General features: G+C 49.0%; 1 protein-coding gene across 2 annotated transcripts in view; it reads right to left on the reverse strand.

Annotated features, from left to right (window-relative positions):
• STAG3 (STAG3 cohesin complex component) overlaps positions 1-20,022 on the reverse strand; it is a 249,753-nt gene that overhangs the window by 139,305 nt on the left and 90,426 nt on the right. For both annotated transcript variants that reach the window (XM_056570147.1, XM_056570148.1), the window contains exons 11-14: positions 18,805-18,903; positions 18,647-18,726; positions 5,782-5,889; positions 5,322-5,430 (exon numbers count right to left, since the gene is read on the reverse strand). In XM_056570147.1, coding sequence (XP_056426122.1) covers positions 5,322-5,430; positions 5,782-5,889; positions 18,647-18,726; positions 18,805-18,903 — 396 coding nt within the window. The remainder of the gene's footprint in view (positions 1-5,321; positions 5,431-5,781; positions 5,890-18,646; positions 18,727-18,804; positions 18,904-20,022) is intronic.

Consider the following 20,022-nt stretch of genomic DNA (forward strand, 5'->3'; position numbering starts at 1 on the left):
GTCAGGTACGGGAGCCGGGGTGCGCATCGCGAGCGGGCGCTACCCGCATCGCGAATCGCATCCCGGCTGGAAGCGGAATCGCAGCGCCCCGGGTCAGTGGATCTGACCGGAGCGCTGCAGTGGGGAGAGTGTAGCGAGCGCTCCGGGGAGGAGCGGGGACCCGGAGCACTCGGCGTAACAGTACCCCCCCTCTTGGGTCTCCCCCTTTTCTTAGAGCCTGAGAACCTGAGGAGCAGACTTTTGTCTAGGATGTTGTCCTCAGGTTCCCAGGATCTCTCTTCTGGACCACAACCCTCCCAATCCACTAAAAAAAAGGTTTTCCCTCTGACCTTTTTAGAAGCTAGGATCTCTTTGACGGAGAAGATGTCCGAGGAGCCGGAAACAGGAGTGGGAGGAACAGATTTGGGAGAGAAACGGTTGAGGATGAGTGGTTTAAGAAGAGAAACGTGAAAGGCATTAGGGATACGAAGAGAAGGAGGAAGAAGAAGTTTGTAAGAGACAGGATTAATCTGACACAAAATTTTGAAAGGACCAAGATAGCGTGGTCCCAACTTGTAGCTAGGGACACGGAAGCGGACATATTTAGCGGAGAGCCATACCTTGTCTCCAGGGGAAAAAATGGGAGGAGCTCTTCTTTTCTTATCCGCGAACTTCTTCATGCGTGATGAAGCCTGTAAGAGAGAATTTTGGGTCTCTCTCCATATGATGGAAAGGTCACGAGAAATTTCATCCACAGCGGGCAGACCAGAGGGCAAGGGGGTAGGGAGGGGGGGAAGAGGGTGACGGCCGTACACCACGAAAAATGGGGATTTGGAGGAAGATTCAGAGACTCTGAAGTTATACGAGAATTCGGCCCATGGAAGGAGATCTGCCCAGTCATCCTGGCGGGAGGAAACAAAATGTCGTAAATAATCACCCAAGACCTGGTTAATTCTTTCTACTTGTCCATTGGATTGGGGATGATATGCAGAAGAAAAATTTAATTTAATCTTGAGTTGTTTACAGAGAGCCCTCCAGAATTTAGACACGAATTGGACGCCTCTATCCGAGACGATCTGCGTAGGCAACCCGTGAAGACGAAAAATGTGTACAAAAAATTGTTTAGCCAACTGAGGCGCTGAAGGAAGACCAGGAAGAGGGATGAAATGTGCCATTTTGGAGAATCGATCAACGACCACCCAAATAACAGTGTTGCCACGGGAAGGGGGTAAATCAGTAATAAAATCCATACCAATCAGAGACCAAGGCTGTTCGGGGACAGGCAGGGGATGAAGAAAACCAGCGGGCTTCTGGCGAGGAGTCTTATCCCGGGCACAGATAGTGCAGGCTCGCACAAAGTCCACAACATCCGTCTCCAGAGTCGGCCACCAATAGAAGCGGGAGATGAGTTGCACAGATTTCTTGATGCCCACATGACCTGCGAGATGGGAGGAGTGACCCCATTTGAGGATTCCGAGGCGTTGGCGTGGAGAAACAAAGGTCTTTCCTGGAGGAGTTTGCCTGATGGAGGCTGGAGAAGTGGAGATCAGGCAGTCAGGTGGAATGATGTGTTGCGGAGAGAGTTCAACTTCTGAGGCATCCGAGGAACGAGAGAGAGCATCGGCCCTAATGTTCTTATCGGCAGGCCGAAAGTGAATTTCAAAATTAAATCGGGCAAAGAACAGAGACCACCGGGCCTGGCGAGGATTCAGTCGTTGGGCAGACTGGAGGTAGGAGAGGTTCTTGTGGTCGGTGTAAATAATAACTGGAAATCTTGATCCCTCCAGCAGATGCCTCCATTCCTCAAGTGCTAATTTGATGGCTAGAAGCTCTCGATCCCCGATGGAGTAGTTCCTCTCCGCCGGAGAGAAGGTCCTAGAAAAAAACCCACAAGTGACAGCATGCCCGGAAGAATTTTTTTGTAGAAGAACAGCTCCAGCTCCCACTGAGGAGGCATCAACCTCCAATAGGAAGGGTTTGGAAGGGTCAGGTCTGGAGAGCACGGGAGCCGAAGAAAAGGCAGACTTGAGTCGTTTAAAGGCGTCTTCCGCTTGAGGAGGCCAAGACTTGGGATCGGCATTTTTTTTGGTTAAAGCCACGATAGGAGCCACAACGGTAGAAAAATGTGGAATAAATTGCCTGTAATAATTGGCGAACCCCAAAAAGCGTTGGATAGCACGGAGTCCGGAGGGGCGTGGCCAATCTAAGACGGCAGAGAGTTTGTCTGGATCCATTTGTAGTCCCTGGCCAGAGACCAAGTATCCTAGAAAAGGAAGAGATTGGCATTCAAACAGACATTTCTCAATTTTGGCATAGAGTTGATTGTCACGAAGTCTCTGAAGAACCATACGGACATGCTGGCGGTGTTCTTCTAGATTGGCAGAAAAAATTAGGATATCGTCCAGATATACAACAACACAGGAGTATAACAGATCACGAAAAATTTCATTAACAAAGTCTTGGAAGACGGCAGGGGCGTTGCACAGGCCAAAGGGCATGACCAGATACTCAAAGTGTCCATCTCTGGTGTTAAATGCCGTTTTCCACTCATCCCCCTCTCTGATGCGGATGAGGTTATAAGCACCTCTTAAGTCCAGTTTAGTAAAGATGTGGGCACCTTGGAGGCGATCAAAGAGTTCAGAGATGAGGGGTAGGGGGTAGCGGTTCTTAACCGTGATTTTATTAAGACCGCGGTAGTCAATGCAAGGACGTAGGGAGCCATCTTTTTTGGACACAAAGAAAAATCCGGCTCCGGCAGGAGAGGAGGATTTACGGATAAAGCCCTTTTTTAAATTTTCCTGGACGTATTCAGACATGGCAAGAGTCTCTGGGGCAGAGAGAGGATAAATTCTGCCCCGGGGTGGAGTAGTGCCCGGGAGGAGGTCGATAGGACAATCATAAGGCCTGTGAGGAGGTAGAGTCTCAGCTTGTTTTTTGCAGAAAACATCCGCGAAGTCCATATCTTGGCGGAGCTCCTGACGCCTTTCGGAAAAACGCATGTCAATGCGAGTGGCTAGATGAATAAGTTCATGCAGGTTAGCAGGAATTTCTCGTGCGGCCAGAACATCTTTAATGTTGCTGGATAGGCCTTTTTTAAAGGTCGCGCAGAGGGCCTCATTATTCCAGGATAATTCTGAAGCAAGAGTACGGAATTGTACGGCATACTCGCCAACGGAAGAATTACCCTGGACCAGGTTCAACAGGGCAGTCTCAGCAGAAGAGGCTCGGGCAGGTTCCTCAAAGACACTTCGGATTTCCGAGAAGAAGGAGTGTACAGAGGCAGTGACGGGGTCATTGCGGTCCCAGAGCGGTGTGGCCCAAGACAGGGCTTTTCCAGACAGAAGGCTGACTACGAAAGCCACCTTAGACCTTTCAGTGGGAAACTGGTCCGACATCATCTCCAGATGCAGGGAACATTGGGAAAGAAAGCCACGGCAAAACTTAGAGTCCCCATCAAATTTATCCGGCAAGGATAGGCGTAGACCAGGAGCGGCCACTCGCTGCGGAGGAGGTGCAGGAGCTGGCGGAGGAGATGACTGTTGAAGCTGTGGTAGTAACTGCTGTAGCATAACGGTCAGTTGAGACAGCTGTTGGCCTTGTTGCGCTATCTGTTGTGACTGCTGGGCGACCACCGTGGTGAGGTCAGCGACAACTGGCAGAGGAACTTCAGCGGGATCCATGGCCGGATCTACTGTCACGATGCCGGCTGGCAGGTAGTGGATCCTCTGTGCCAGAGAGGGATTGGCGTGGACCGTGCTAGTGGATCGGTTCTAAGTCACTACTGGTTTTCACCAGAGCCCGCCGCAAAGCGGGATGGTCTTGCTGCGGCGGTAGTGACCAGGTCGTATCCACTAGCAACGGCTCACCTCTCTGGCTGCTGAAGATAGGCGCGGTACAAGGGAGTAGACAGAAGCAAGGTCGGACGTAGCAGAAGGTCGGGGCAGGCAGCAAGGATCGTAGTCAGGGGCAACGGCAGGAGGTCTGGAACACAGGCTAGGAACACACAAGGAAACGCTTTCACTGGCACGATGGCAACAAGATCCGGCAAGGGAGTGCAGGGGAAGTGAGGTGATATAGGGAAGTGCACAGGTGAACACACTAATTGGAATCACTGCGCCAATCAGCGGCGCAGTGGCCCTTTAAATCGCAAAGACCCGGCGCGCGCGCGCCCTAGGGAGCGGGGCCGCGCGCGCCGGGACAGGACCGAGGGAGAGCGAGTCAGGTACGGGAGCCGGGGTGCGCATCGCGAGCGGGCGCTACCCGCATCGCGAATCGCATCCCGGCTGGAAGCGGAATCGCAGCGCCCCGGGTCAGTGGATCTGACCGGAGCGCTGCAGTGGGGAGAGTGTAGCGAGCGCTCCGGGGAGGAGCGGGGACCCGGAGCGCTCGGCGTAACAACAATGTTGTATAGATTGATGTAAGTGTTATATATACACACACACAGTGATCCCTCAACTTACAATGGCCTCAACATACAATAGTTTCAACATACAATGTTTTTTTCTGGACCATTGTAACTTGAAATCAGACTCAACATACAATGTATAGACAGACAAGATCTGTGAAATGTGTCACAACTGGAGGAACCGACCAATCAGAATGGGCATTTTACTGGTAAATCACCTCTATTGCTGAAGTGCCTGCACTGACTGGCTGTCTGGTAGCGCCCCCTACAGTACAGGGAGGAACTAATAGTTCTGTACTACTCCTTACCTCTGCCAGGGTTAGCTGCTCTTTTGTACACCAAGTAAGGGCGGCTCCATTTGGGACACTGTGTGTACTGTATAGGACCCTGATGAAGCTCCTGTCCTCTACATAAACCATTGTTTCCCAACCAGGGTGCCTCCAGTTGTTGCAAAACTACAACTACCAGCATGCCCGGACAGCCAACAGGCATGCTGGAAGTTGTAGTTTTGCAACAGCTGGAGGCACCCTGGTTGGGAAACACTGACAGGCAGTGATTTACAGCTCCCAGCAGCTCCTTCTTACTTTTATATGTAAGGATTTGCTTTATCTGTGTTAGTTATCTGCTTTTTTATTTATTTATTTTTTTATCCTCACTTTTTCCTATTTTTGGATGACATTTTGGAGGCTTCAGAACCAATTACCAGGTTTCCATAGTTATGGTCTCAACATACAATGGTTTCAACATACAAAGGTCGTCCTGGAACGGATTAATATTGTAACTTGAGGGACCACTGTATATATATATATATATATATATATATATCCTAAGATTAACCATGTGGATGGACCATGTGGCCTTTTTCCCTTTTAAGGTAACATAATAGGGAGGGAGGGCTAACAAGCTGACACATAAGAGAGGCCCCTGTGGCGCTCACCTCACTGGAAATGAAGAAATCAATGAGCAGATGGAAGAAGGATGTGTTGGAACTGCGACGACCGCTGTGCTCGGACCCAGATTCCTCGTCGTCACTAGCCTCCAATAACCTGATAATAAAAGACAAATACACAATGGCAATAGGAACAGTTATATGTAGGAAATTACCCAGTTAACAGGAGAATCCAGTCTGTACACAGATCAGCTGAAGCAAATCTGAAGAACCGGAAATGTTAATTTATTTTATGCAATGCGATTCCCCCTAACCCATTCACAATAATGTTAGGAGAGTATGAGAAAACTGCAGGATGGGACAGAATAGTGGGCTCCAACCAGCTGTTGCAAAACAACAAATCAAAGGATGCCTGGACGGCCAATGTCTGGTAATTGTAGTCTCACAATTGCGAAATCTCACTGTGGTAGGAAAAAGCCGGCCTGTATATGCAACTTCTGACACTCACCTATGGTAAACAAACGCCCCTGCTGCAGCGGCTACGGCTCGATTGGCTACATACACTAAAGGGTTAATACTGTCACACTCTTCTGTGCTCAGAATATTTTCCATATTTCTGTGGGAAAGAAAGCATTTATTATACAGATGTCTCAGGTGTAAGAATCCACAACAAATCTGCCTCTAAACATCAACATCCATACAGAATTTGACGTGGATTTTATTGTGGATTTCATCCTATTCATTGCAAAAGGTACACAAAGTAGCTTATTTCCAGAAGGAAAAGAACGTGCTCTACACTGCCACCTACTGGAGGTAGTCTCCCTTCGAATCAATGTCCAATACCTCCAGTACTCCAGGGAAGTGTATATACACTGCTCAAAAAAATAAAGGGAACACTTAAACAACACAATGCAACTCCAAGTCACTGACACTTCTGTGAAATCACACTGTCCACTCAGGAAGAACACTGATTGACAATCAATTTCACATGCTGTTGTGCAAATGGAACAGACAACAGGTGGAAATTATAGGCAATTCGCAAGACACCCGCAATAAAGGAGTGGTTCTGCAGGTGGTGACCACAGACCAATTCTCAGTTCTTATGCTTCCTGGCTGATGTTTTGGTCACTTTTAAATGCTGGCAGTGCTTTCACTCTAGTGGTAGCATGAGTCTACAAGGTTTGCTGTGTCTGTCAGCGTAGTGTCCAGAGCATGGAGGCGCTACCAGGAGACAGGCCCATACATCAGGAGACGTGGAGGAGGCCGTAGGAGGGCAACAACACAGCAGCAGGACCTCTACCTCCGCTTTTGTGCAAGGAGGAGCAGGAGGAGCACTGCCAGAGACCTGCAAAATGACCTCCAGCAGGCCACAAATGTGCATGTGTCCACTCAAACGGTCAGAAACAGACTCCATGAGAATGGTATGAGGGCCCAACGTCGACAGGTGGGGGTTGTGCTTACAGCCCAACATCGTGCAGGACACTTGGCATTTGCCAGAGAACACCAAGATTGGCAAAATTGCCACTGGCGCCCTGTGTTCTTCACAGATGAAAGCAGGTTCACAATGAAAACATGTGACAGATGTGAGAGAGTCTGGAGACGCCATGGAGAACGTTCTACTGCCTGAAACATCCTCCAGCATGATTGAGTCAGTAATGGAGTGGGGTGACATTTCTTTGGGGGCTGCACAGCCCTCCATGTGCTTGCCAGAGGTAGCCTGACTGCCATTGGGTACCGAGATGAGATCCTCAGACCCCCTGTGAGACCATATGCTGGTGCGGTTGGCCCTGGGTTCCTCCTAATGCAAAACAATGCTATACCCCACTGGCCCACCAGGGAGAATTTACATGTCCGTTTAGATGCCGCTGTCAAAAGGGTTAATAGCCGGCCGCGGTGATCTTCATGTCTGCTATTAGCGGCAGCCTCCCACTACAAGAATTAGCAGGGGGCTGCAGGGTTTGGTCGATGGCGGACATCAGAGCAATCACCTATGTCCGTCATTACAGGCAGATGTCAGCAGCAGGCAACTCTCGTTTATGACGCGGACCTGACCCGGGCGAATCCCTATATCGCAAAAAGCAAAAATTGCGATTCAATTGCTTTTGTGATATATCGTGCAGCCCTAGGCAAAAACTACATGGTCTGTGTCTTTCAGGAGGGTGGGGGCTGCTTTCAGAGAAGGAATTGGACAGAGTTGGAGTGGATGGCATGATGATGTAATTCCCTCACTTCATGCATGTGACAACAAAAGAGGGGGAGACTGCTCTATATAGCTAATGGATGATATTTAGACAATTTAATAGGTTGACTAGAGAGTAATGATGGGCTATGGGTTAAGTTTCCCTAGGTATCCCTTTAAATAGTACCTGTCATTTAGAAAAACTTTTGATTTGTCACAAAGATACATCAAACATTTTTATCGGTCAGGTTTTTTTTTTCTCACAAGAATGTGCCAGGAAAAAGGAGATTTTTGTGTACTTACCGTAAAATCTCTTTCTCGAAGGATCCATTGGGGGACACAGACCGTGGGTGTATCTTGCTGTCTCTAGGAGGTGTGACACTATGGTAATAAAAAAAGTCAGCTCCTCCCAGCAGGATATACCCGCCTTCAGGTTCTGAGCTAATCAGTTTAAGTTCCAGAGCAATAGGAGGAGACCAACAGGTCAAAGAAAAACCCAAAACTGTCCGAGAACCAGAAAAAAAAACATAACTGAACACACCCTCGGACAGAGAACCAAAGGAAAATCCCAAAAAGGGCGGGAGCTGTGTCCCGCAATGGATCCTTCGAGAAAGAGATTTTACGGTAAGTAAACAAAAATCTCCTTTTCTCTATCGGCTCCATTGGGGGCCACAGACCGTGGGACGTACGAAAGCCGTCCCTTGGGTTGGCAGATAAACAGTCAGGCAGACGGCCGATCCACTGCCGCCTGCAACACTTTATGACCCAGACTAGCATCAGCCGATGCGAAAGTATGAACTCGGTAAAACCTCGAGAAAGTGTGCAAAGACGACCAGGTAGCCGCCTTGCAAATCTGCGAGGCCGAGGCTCTATTCTGGAGAGCCCAGGATGCCCCAACAGAACGGGTAGAATGAGCCATAACCCTAAAAGGAGGAATCTTCCCCTTACAGCGATAGGCTTCCGAAATGGCAGACCGAATCCACTGAGAAATGGTGTCCTTTAAAGCAGGTTCTCCCTTGCGATGATCTTCCTTAAGGACGAAAAAGGAACCACACTGACGAAACGAAGAAGTGATGGAGAGATAAGACCGAACAGCCCGAACTACACCCATCTTGTGTAGTAAGCGCTCCTTAGGATGAGAAGGAGCCGGGCAAAATGACGTGAGGACAATATCCTCATTGAGATAAAAAGCCGAGACCACCTTAGGCAAAAAGGAAGGATCTGGCCAGAAAACAACCTTGTCCTGGTGGATCACCAGAAACGGAGAACGGCAGGAAAGAGCTGCCAATTCAAACACCCTCCAGACGGAGGTGATAGTAACAAGAACACCACCTTCCAAGAAAGGAGGCAGAGAGACACCTCTCTAAGGGGCTCAAAGGGTGCACCTTGGAGGGCACTTAGAACTAAATTCAAGTCCCAAGGGGGAGAGGGTGACCGACAAGGAGGAACAGCGTGCGCCACTCCTTGAAGGAAGGTCCGGACATGAGAATTAGAAGCCAGGGGCCGCTGGAAAAGAACAGTAAGGGCCTAAACCTGACCTTTAAGCGAACTGAAAGATAACCCCAGTTCCAACCCCGCCTGCAAAAAGGAGAGAAGACGGGGAACCGAGAAGGTTACCGGGGAGAAGTCCTGAGCTTCACACCAACGAAAATAAGATTGCCAAGTACAGTGGTAAATTCTTGCGGAGGAGAGCTTACGAGCCTTGAGCATGGTGTGAATGACTCGGGAAGAGAACCCGCGGGTCCTCAAAACCGCGGTCTCAACCGCCACGCCGTCAATTGCAGCGACTGTAAATTGGGGTGGCAAAGAGGACCCAGAGAGAGCAGGTCCGGGCGGAGCGGAAGGCGCAGTGGAGCGTCGTCCAAGGGGCCTGACTACATCAGCGTACCACGACCTTCAGGGCCAATCTGGAGCTACCAGAATGGCGGGGACGTCCTCTGCCTTGAGCTTCCTCAGCACCCTGGGAAGGAGCGGAAGAGGAGGGAACAGATAGGGTAGGGTAAACCCCACCCAAGGAATCACTAGGGCGTCCACGGCCAGAGCCTGAGGGTCCCGGGATTTGGACACAAAAGGAAGGATCTTCCGATTGTGCCGGGACATGAAGAGGTCTACGTCCGGAATGCCCCAGAGGTCGCAGAACTGCGCGAAGACCTCCGGATGTAGAAACCACTCGCCGGGGTCAGGTGAGGACCGGCTGAGGAAGTCCGCTTCCCAATTGAGCATTCCCGGAATGTGAATCGCCGAAATGGCCGGAACCTTACCCTCCGCCCAGGTGAGAATCTTGGTCAACTCGGCCATGGCTGCCGAGCTGCGAGTGCCACCCTGTCGATTTATGTACGCCACGAACGTGGCGTTGGTCGACTAGACGCGGACAGGACGGGACTGAAGACGGGACTCCCAATGAAGAAGACAGAGAAGAATCGCCCGTAATTCCTATATGTTTATCGTAAGAAGGGTCTCCTGGGGGGACCGGAGTCCCTGAACCGTCCAATCCCTGAACACACCGCCCCAGCCCGACAGGCTGGCATCCGTTGTAACAACCTGCCAGTGAAGGGGAAGAACGACCGCCCTTGGAGCAGAACGGGGGAGCGGAGCCACCAGAGCAGAGACTGACTGACCCTGCGAGGGAGAACAATCTGACGATCGAGGGACAGAGGAGACCTGTTCCATCGAGAGAGAATCGCCAGTTGAAGAGGGCGGTAATGAAACTGGGCAAAGGGTACGGCCTCCATAGTTGCCACCATCCGACCCAAGACTTCCATACAAGTGCGGATGGAGACTGATACCTGGGTCCGAAGGGAGCGGACCCCCGACCGGAGCGCCAGACGTTTGTCCGGCAGAAGACAAATTCGGGCAGAGGCCGTATCGAATCGAAGTCCCAGGAAGGTTAGAGACTGGGTAGGACGGAGGACTGACTTGTCCCGGTTGACCATCCACCTGAAGCGAGTCAGAGTATGGAGAGTGACGTCCAGATTCTCCAGAGTCTGGGCTCTGGTTGGAGCCTTGATGAGAAGGTCGTCCAGATAGGGTATCACCGAGATTCCCCTCGACCGTAACAGGCCCATCACTGGCGCAAGGATCTTTGTAAAGACCTGAGGAGCCGTGGCTAGACCGAAGGGGAGGGCTATGAATTGAAAGTGCCCCTCCGGAACCGCAAACCGGAGGTACCGATGATGGCTTGGAAATATTGGCACATGGAGGTAGGCATCCTTTATGTCCACCGATGAAAGGAACTCCCTTTGTACCAGGGACGCCACCACCGAACGGAGAGATTCCATTCGGAAGTGGCGGATGAGAAGGAGACGGTTGAGACGCTTGAGGTCTAGGATTGGTCGCACAGAACTGTCCTTCTTGGGGACCACAAAAAGATTTGAATAGAAACCCCGAAAACGTTCCCCTGGAGGAACGGGAACGATAACCCCCTGGAGAAGCAGAGACTGGAGAGCCACTCGAAATTGCTACGCCAGAGGAGGAGACCGGGGGGCCTGGGATCGAAAAAAGCGATCCTCGGAAGGGAGGCGAATTCGATTCTGTAACTGTTAGACACCACGTCTCTGACCCAAGAGTCCTGAATGTGTCAGGTCCAGATGTCTCGAAAAAAGCAAGAGACGACCTCCCACCCGAGAAGAAACCGTGGGTGGGGGCCTCACTTCATGCAGAAGTGGGTTTGCGGTTGCCTGATTTGGGCGCAAAACGGCCGGACCGGTTGGAGTCCGACTTCCAAGGCGGGCATGCCCGGAACAAGGGAGCCTTCTTGTCCCGCGAGGGCGCCTGCCCGGACCCTTTGCTGGAGCCAGAGGTCCGAAAGGACCGAAAGGAAAAGGACTTCCTTGGGGAAGTAGGGCGAGCCTTATTTTGAGGTAACAAGGAACTCTTACCTCCCGTTGCCTCAGAGATAATCTCAACAAGGCGTTTGCCAAAAAGACGGCTGCTCGTAAAGGGAAGCTCAGTGAGAGACCTTTTGGAGGCGGCATCCGCATTCCAAGCTTTAAGCCACATAGAGCGGCGGAGAGCCGCTAGGTGATCCACAGCAAAGGCAGAACAACAGGCTGACAGCATGGAAGCTGCGCACAGAAAGTCCCCAGCTTTAGAGCATTGGAGAGCCAGAGCAGATAGATCCTCTGGGGGGGATCCCGCTAAGATATCCTGATGGAGCTTTTGGCACCACTCCGACAGGGCCTTTGACACCCATGTCGAGGCGAAGATGGGAAGAAGAGAAGAGCCAGCTGCTTCAGAAGCAAACTTCGCTAAGGATTCTATCTTCTTGTCCGTGGGATCCTTGAAGGCAGCGGCATCTGCCAGTGGCAGTGTAGTCGCCTTAGAGATCCGGGAGATTGGTGGATCCACTGAGGGAGGGGAAACCACCTTAGCGACAAAGTCCTTGTCAAATGGATAACGTTCTTGAATCGTCTTGATTCCCGGGAACCTCTTGTCTGGATGTTTCCATGCAGATTCCAGAATGTCGTCAAAGTCAGCGTGAGAGCTGAACCTTTGAGGTGCTGGCTTTTGCACTATGAAAGGATACTCCTGGATTGACATCCGAAGATCCTGGGTCCTCCAAGTGAAAGGTGTCTTTTATGGCTGTCACCAATGAGTTCACCATTGCAATTGAGTCCGAGCGGTCCTCTGAGTCAGAAGCCGGCTCGGAAGCCTCATCCACCAGTTCACCAGGGGAATGTGAATGAGTAGAAGCAGTCCTGGAGGGGGGCGACCCTGAACGGGTACGCGGCTCTGGCGTGGCAGAGCGGCGACTCCGAGAACTTCCTCTGAAGGAGCGACGTTTGTGCCCAGATGACAGGGGGGGGGGGGGGGGGGGGGGGCGGGACCCACGAGGGGAACACTCACGTCTATCTGAAGACTCAATGGAAGAGTCAGACGAGGCACCACTTCCCGGGAGGCCTCAGCCACCGAACGGGAGACTTGGGTCAAGTCAGCCATATACTGGGTCAGGGAAGAAACCCAGGCTGGTGGAGCGGCTGGACCCACCGGGACGAAGGGGCATCAGGGGGTCTGGGGGAGCAGTGGAGCAGGCAGGGCAAGTGGGCTCAGCAGAGCCAGACATCTTGGTATTACAGTGCTTACAGACAAAGTAAGTCACTGAAGTTCCAGGTTTCTGTTTAGAGGGAGGAACAGCTCTGGGTACGGACATAATGTGGGAAAAGGAGACAGGAACTTTCTCACCCTAGTCTGTGTCCCCTGTCAGCTGCAGTGAGGAGAACTCACTCCGTGCAGCTAAAGTGAATGAACAGGCCAGCCAATAGGAAGAGAGGGGCGTGCCTGAAGCAAGGCACTAACTGACCCCTTCTCACTGAAAATCGCGCCCACGGTGCTGATTGGAGGCTGCTTCGTGCCTCTGAGAGCTCCCAGCCCTGTGGGCTGAGCTACAGACCGGCCGAAAAGAACTGTCATGGCGCCCGCTCCTTGTCCCGAGCGCACGTCAGCCGCATATGCGCTCGGGGGAATAGAGCGGGCGGTCAAAGCGCCGGCAGAGACTGCCGGCGAAAGTGAAAGTAAGCCAGCGCTGAAGCACCCGGCTCATAGCAGCGCCGCGGCTGTCAGCCGCGTATAAGGCGCTGCCGGCAAAGCGAAAGCAAGCCGGCGCTGAGAGCGCCAGGCCCGAAACAGCACCGCGGCTGACAGCCGCATACAAGGCGCTGTGGACGTAGTAGCACCAAGCACACACACACATAAAGTGAAGTGCCCCATATTACATGCCCCCTCAGGTGCCACTGCTCCCCCAGAATAAAAGTCCAGCCCCTGTATAAGCCAGCCCCATAACCTGAAGGTGGGCCAAAAACAGGGGGTCTCCAGAGGTTGCGAGTCCGTACCTATGGAGAAAAAGGGGGGGGGGGGGGGGTACTTACCTCAGTCAGAAGAACTTACCTAATGGAGTCTTCAGTGAAGTCTTCAGTCAGCTTTAGTTACCTGCATCACGCCTGGCTGCTATGCGCGAGCGAGGCGAGCAGGGAAATAGGGGGACCCGGACCCATGAGGTACCAACCCAAGCGCTGACCTTTGGCGAGGGGGGATGAACAGCGCATATACGCAATGTCTGTGCCCCCTTACTCGCAATGGGGAAACGGGGAACCAGAGTCCCTGAGTCCCCACCTGAAAACAGAAAAGAAAAAGGAATAAAAAACTAACACGTCCCTATACTAGGGAAACAAAAAATCAGAAGACCTGGTCTGGAGAAATCCAGACCATGTCCACCTCCTTCAGACACTAAGCTTAAACTGATTAGCTCAGAGCCTGAAGGCGGGTATATCCTGCTGGGAGGAGCTGACTTTTTTTTATTACCATAGTGTCACACCTCCTAGAGACAGCAGCATACACCCACGGTCTGTGTCCCCCAATGGAGCAGATAGAGAAAGTATGCATTCTCTCCCGGTTCTGTGTCACTTGACCTGGACAGGCTTGCAATGGAAGTCTATGGGGCCATCCAGCTCTAACAGACACAAATAGGGGAGAGTAGTGTGTGGTTGTGCGCCTCTCTTCTGACTCATTTAAGTCATTAGTCGGGTCTAAACACTCACCTTGACCGATGAAAACTGTTAACAAGTTTTAGATATTTATTTTTTCTTTTAAGAGCCTTAAAACAGGATTGGGGATTATATACCAAGCCAGACTCCACCAGAAAGTGAGATTTCCAATTATGTTTTAAGGCTTCCAAACCTGGCTTGTCCCCCCCCCCCCTACTTCCTCACCAGACACATTTTGAGATTATGCAGTGAATGTACATTTAAAAGCTATAAGACACCTTTTTGTGTTGCCCAGCAGCTCCTGCAGATACCTGGCATTAGGGATCATATAATCACCTGGCTGGGATACAGTCCATTGCTTCCTGCTGACCTGTATACACTCATTGGGGACATGTTTCAAAGATTTTACCCCTGTTTTGTGTTAAATTTTTTGCGCAAAATCTTGCACAAGCTGTTTTTTTTGTGTCTTTTTTTGAGTACATTCTGGTGGAGCATTTCCTCCAGTTGTGTAGGTTTCGGTGTACCTTGGAGTGACATATTTAGTACGCACAAATTTATTAACTGCGTACATTTCATTAATCTGCAGAAATCTTGCGCAATGACCAAATTTTTTACGCAAATATAAGCCATCTTGGACTGCACTTAGCAAGATGCTCTAAATCATCAAAAAGTGGAGGTATGAGGAGATTACTATAATTGCCCACAATTTATGAAACTCATTGCGCTTGATTGATAAATTTAGTGCATCTGCACATAATTTAGAATTCGGCAAAAGGGGTAAACTGCTTCTACCATACACAAATAATGATACATGTCCTCCATTGAACGCTGTGTATACAGAAATTGGGACGACAAGGACAGAAAAATAATAAAGCAGAGAAAAAATATAACTTTCTAAAACTAGAAAATAACAAAAAGAAGACCAGGTCTGGAGAGCTCCAGACCTGTGTCTGCCTCCTACGGACACTAAGCTAAAAACTGACTAGTTCAGAGTCTGTAGGTGGGGTATATCCTGACAGGAGGGGCCGACTTCTTTTTTGTTAATGCCTAGTGTTAGCAAGATATACCCACGGTTCCTGTGTCCCCCAATGGAGCCAATCGAGAAACACCATTTCCGCTTTCTCTCTGGTGTGCCTGGCTGTCACTGACACCTCGCTCTAGCGGCAAGATTTCTGTGTCCCGCCGCTGGGGACCCCCGTGATCTTCCAAGCCGCACTCCGTCAGAATCAACCCCCGGAGCGTGCTCGCTTCGGGTCTGATTACTGGTGATCACGGGGACAGAGCATAGTGACGTCATGGCTCCGCCCCGTGTGATGTCATGCTCCACCCCCTCAATGCAAGCCTATGGGAGGGGGCGTGACAGCATCCTTTGGATAGGGGATAAGATGTCTTAGCGCCGGAGTACCCCTTTAAGGGTCAAACATACATCCAGTAGGTGGCACTTATGAGCAATTTATGGAAATTAGCTACTTTTTTTTCCCATGGAGCTTTGTGTTTCCTTGGGGAGGTCTGAAAACATGCATTTAGGGGGAAATTTATCAAATCCTGTGCAGAGGAAAAGTTGCCCAGTTGCGCCATAGCAACCAATCAGATCGCTTCTTTCATTTTGCAGAGGCTTTGTTAAAAATAAAAGAAGTGATCTGATTGGTTGCTATGGGCAACTTTTGCTCTGCACAGGTTTTGATAAATCTCCCCCTAAATGCATGTTTTCAGATCTCCCCAAGGAAACACAATATTCCTCTAGTCCCACATTGCAAAAAGGAGAAAGGATATGTAAAATTCTGCAGAATATGGCAAAGAAGAAGAGTGAGATAACCAGATCTGAGGAAATAACAGCTGGGGCTGGTGTAAAAGCCTCAGCACTAAAGCAGATTTAGGAGATGTTCCTGTAACCACTTGAATTCAAGTATTTTATGTAAAACCAGTAAATAAAGCAAAATTCCCTGAGGAATCGCAACAGCAAAAGGAAAGGGGGAAGAAGTAAATCCAGAAAATGAGACACTGAATTAACAGTCAAAAAGGTGGAAAACGAGGAGAGAGCAGAGTGCTTAAAGGGGTACTCTGCCAGAAAACTTATCCCGTATCAAAAGGATAGGGGATGTCTGATCATGGGGGTCCAAATCTCCATCGCGGCACCCTAGTCATCCATGCATGGATGACTGGCGATTACAGCCGCCACGCCCCCTCCATTCATGTCTATGGGAGGAGGCATGACGGCTACGTAGTAGCCGTCATGTCCCCTCCCATAGACATGAATGGAGGTGGCGTGGCGTGAGATAATAAACATGGAAGCTCCAAGACATCTTATCCCCTTTCATCAGATATCTTATCCCCTATGCTTTGGATAGGGGATAAGATGTTTTTCGGTGGACCATATATATATATTTCTAGACCTGTAAAGGGTATACGAAGCTTTGAAATTGTTGTTATTTAGTGTTGTTGTTTTTTTTCCTTACTTTTATTACGCTCTAACCAATACCTGCGGTGTGCTTTGGTACGCCTATTCTTGGAGCATTCCTTTCCTGACTTTACTAGGGCATTTACTTATAAATGCTACAAGAGTGTGAATTTATATCCGTTTGTTCTTAAAAACTTTAATAAAAATGTATTTCTGAAAAAAATAAAATAAAAAAGATGTTTTTCAGTGAAGTACCCCTTTAAGACCAATGAAGGGGTTGGTAGTCTACAGTCTGAAAAGCCACAGAGACATCTAGGAGAATCAATAGAGAGAAACTGCCATTAGATTTGGCCGTCAAGACATCATGAGTGACTTTGGTTCGGGACGTTTCTGTGGTGGGTGGGGTACGGAAATCAGACTGTAGGGGATCAAGGGGAGCGAGTTCTCAAAAAGATAGCGGATTATGCGTCAATATACCAGGCGTTCCAGGAGATTGGAGATAAAGGGGAGATTAGGGACAGGTAGTGGGGTGGGAGGGGGAGAGGAGCTTGGGAACTTCATCCTAAAAATGCAAATTGACTGTCATCTAGAGTCCACCTATAACACAAAAATATAGAAGATGGAGGCAGATATAGGCAGTCACTACCCCCTGAACCATATGCTGTAATATATAAGCAGATACAGCTATGGATCAACAACAGATATCCAATACTTTATGTTTTGCTCTCTTTTCCTATCTGTATACATTGGGGTTTATTTACCAACGTGATCCCGACTCTTTTTTGGCAGGTTTTGCTCACAAATTGTGTTGCATGTTCCATGCGACACAATTTGTGACCCAAACAACCCCCCCCCCCCCCCTCCATTTTACAAGAAAAACCCAAAAAGGGGCGTGACCCAGACAGTTTTGATAAAACTCAACAATTTTACTAAGGTTTACACAGAAAATGTGGTGGATTTGAGCTGAGGAAAAACCCAACAGATCAGAACAGTTGTAAAAAAGGAAAACGTAGGGAAAAGTGCAAAATATAGGGAAACCTTAGTAAATACCTTGGGAAAATACCTGTCAGAAATCAAAACCCACAAAGAAACCTACACAACACTCTTAGTAAATAAACCCCATTGTCTGCAGATCCTGGCCTCAGCCATAGGTTACAGCTCTCATGGGACCCTACAGGGCTGAGGACACTATGAGGTGGTTTATAGACGACAGATGGCTTTATTGATCAGAGGTTATATACCATTACACAGGAAGTAATGAACTTTTATATTCCTATTAACCTTTACATATGACTGGAGTGTGCAGCGTCCTGACCATTCACATCATGTCCTATCATACAGATGAGAGACACGCTGGATGTATAAAATAAGTGTAACCATAGTCATTAGCTACAGGTTATGTCATCTGACCAAATAGAGAAAATTAAAAGCAACAAGGAAATGTGGAATAAATGCGAGAAGGGAACTAGATAGAAATGATACTGAACAAGTTTCCTCCATTACACAAAAATGTTATATTGTATTTGGTAAACACAGCAGCATGTAAGAAACCCTTCCTTTAGGGAAGGGGGAACATAAGGTTATCTCTTAATATATACCCATCGTATGTTATATATAACCTTATATTAAAATAGTATAGCATATAGTACTTGCCGAGTAAAAAATATTAAATGGATAAATAAATAAGCCCCCTAATGGAGGAATGGTGTTAGCCAATGTAGACTCCTAACAATAGAATACATACCACTCCCTGACGAAGGTCGTTGGACCGAAACACGTGTTGGGGTGGCGGCATTCCGGGACTATTTACTATTACTGCTATTGTGGTCTGTATTGCTGTTACATTTCTGTTTATTTACCCCATGTAGTATGCATTGTCTGTATATGGAACCTTTTGCACCTTGCACTTTAACATTGTACAGTATACCGGCCAGTTAATCTCGGCACATGGCTCATTATATATAGACTTGGCTACTGCACATGCACTTTATGCCGTCCCATACTGCCCAGGACACTTACTAGTGAATCTACATATCACTTACTCTCTTTTTATGCATTTAGTCATCATACCCATAACTGTACTTATATTTTTCACCATTCTTTGCTGCTCAGTACATTACAGTCCCGGGTATGCTGCCCTTTTTCTGATGTCCACTTTCCTCCTTTTTAATTTATTTTATATGTATGTTGTAATCTAATAAAGACATTGTCATTTATTGTATTTGGGTAAAAGCAAAGGCCAACTATCTGACATGATCCATTCATTGTATATTTGTCCATCTCTTAGTAATGTCAGATTGCAGCCACCATAACTCACCTGTAAATGAGTCCGATCAGTTGTACGGCTTCTGCGGAGACCTGATGCTCTTTGTCATGGGTCATAGACACCATCCTGCTCTGTGATAAGAGATTGTGGTCACATACACTATATAAGCCCCTTACACTGCAGATCACAGACTGATATAAAGACCTTACCTTAAACCTGCTGGTAAAAAGCTCCAACTTTCCCACCCATTCAGACACACTGTAGAGTTTATGAAGACATCGCAGACACTGTAACCTGACGTGTCCCTGCTGTAAAAACATACCGGGTGAAATTTATAAAGGTTTAATGTCTATTTTTTTAGCGTAAGAAAATCACAAAGTTAGTGAATTGTCCTATGTTTTGCACAAAAATTTAGAGCACGGCTTAAAAAAAGGAGATTTTTGTACTCACCGTGAAATCTCTTTCTCGTAGCTCTCATTGGGGGACACCTAACTGATGGGTATATGCTCTTGCCACTAGGAAGCGCTGACACTAGGAAAAAAAGGTTGGCTCCTCCCTGGCAGGATATACCCGCCCACTGGAAGTGAGGAAACCAGTTTTGTCACAAAGCAGTAGGAGAAGCCAACAAGAAATATGTCCGAAGGACCCTATAAAGGAATCCCGGAGAAACAACTCAATAACCGGAAAGAATAATCCGTAAAAAGGAAGAAGAAATGGGTGGGTGCGGTGTCCCCCAATGAGAGCTACGAGAAAGAGATTTTACGGTGAGTACAAAAATCTCCTTTTCTCTGGTGCTCTTCATTGGGGGGACACCTAACTGATGGGACGTACTAAAGCAGTCCCCAAGGGTGGGAAAATACAACCACCGGAAAGGAGGAAACAGGCCCAAGACTGACACCGCCCCCGCGTGGACGAGCCCCCAGGTCGGAGACAAACCAGTGCCAGAAATTGAGCTCCCGGAAGATCGCCCGTCCAGGAAGAGGGACTAGGACCCCAAGGTAAAGGCCGACCTCTGGGGGGACCAGATGAGAAATTGAAAATGTCAGGGTCACCTGGAAAACAAACAACCCCAGAGGAGTAAGGAAGCAGATGTCCGCGAAAAGTCTCCGGACGACCACTTCATGAGGGAACATGAAGAAGAGAAGGAGTGCAGTAGAGAAAAAAACGTCCTGCCTGACGGGCGAGCGGTGGAATCTGGGACGAAACAGAACACGTGCCCAAGATCGGAACCGGCACCAAGGTTTAACTGAAAAAGCTGCCTGAAAGAAAGGCACGCAACAGCAGCCAAGGACAGAGTCCAAGTCAAGGACCAGTAAGTCAAAGATCCAGTGCTCCGAGCGGACCCAAGCACTTCGAAAAAACATCCCGCCAGAACGGGAATGGAGGGGGCAACAAAGGAGAGCCCAACGGGGACTCCCAGGGTCTGG

This window comes from Hyla sarda, chromosome 4 (genome assembly GCF_029499605.1).
Source record: "Hyla sarda isolate aHylSar1 chromosome 4, aHylSar1.hap1, whole genome shotgun sequence".
Classification (NCBI taxonomy): domain Eukaryota; kingdom Metazoa; phylum Chordata; class Amphibia; order Anura; family Hylidae; genus Hyla; species Hyla sarda.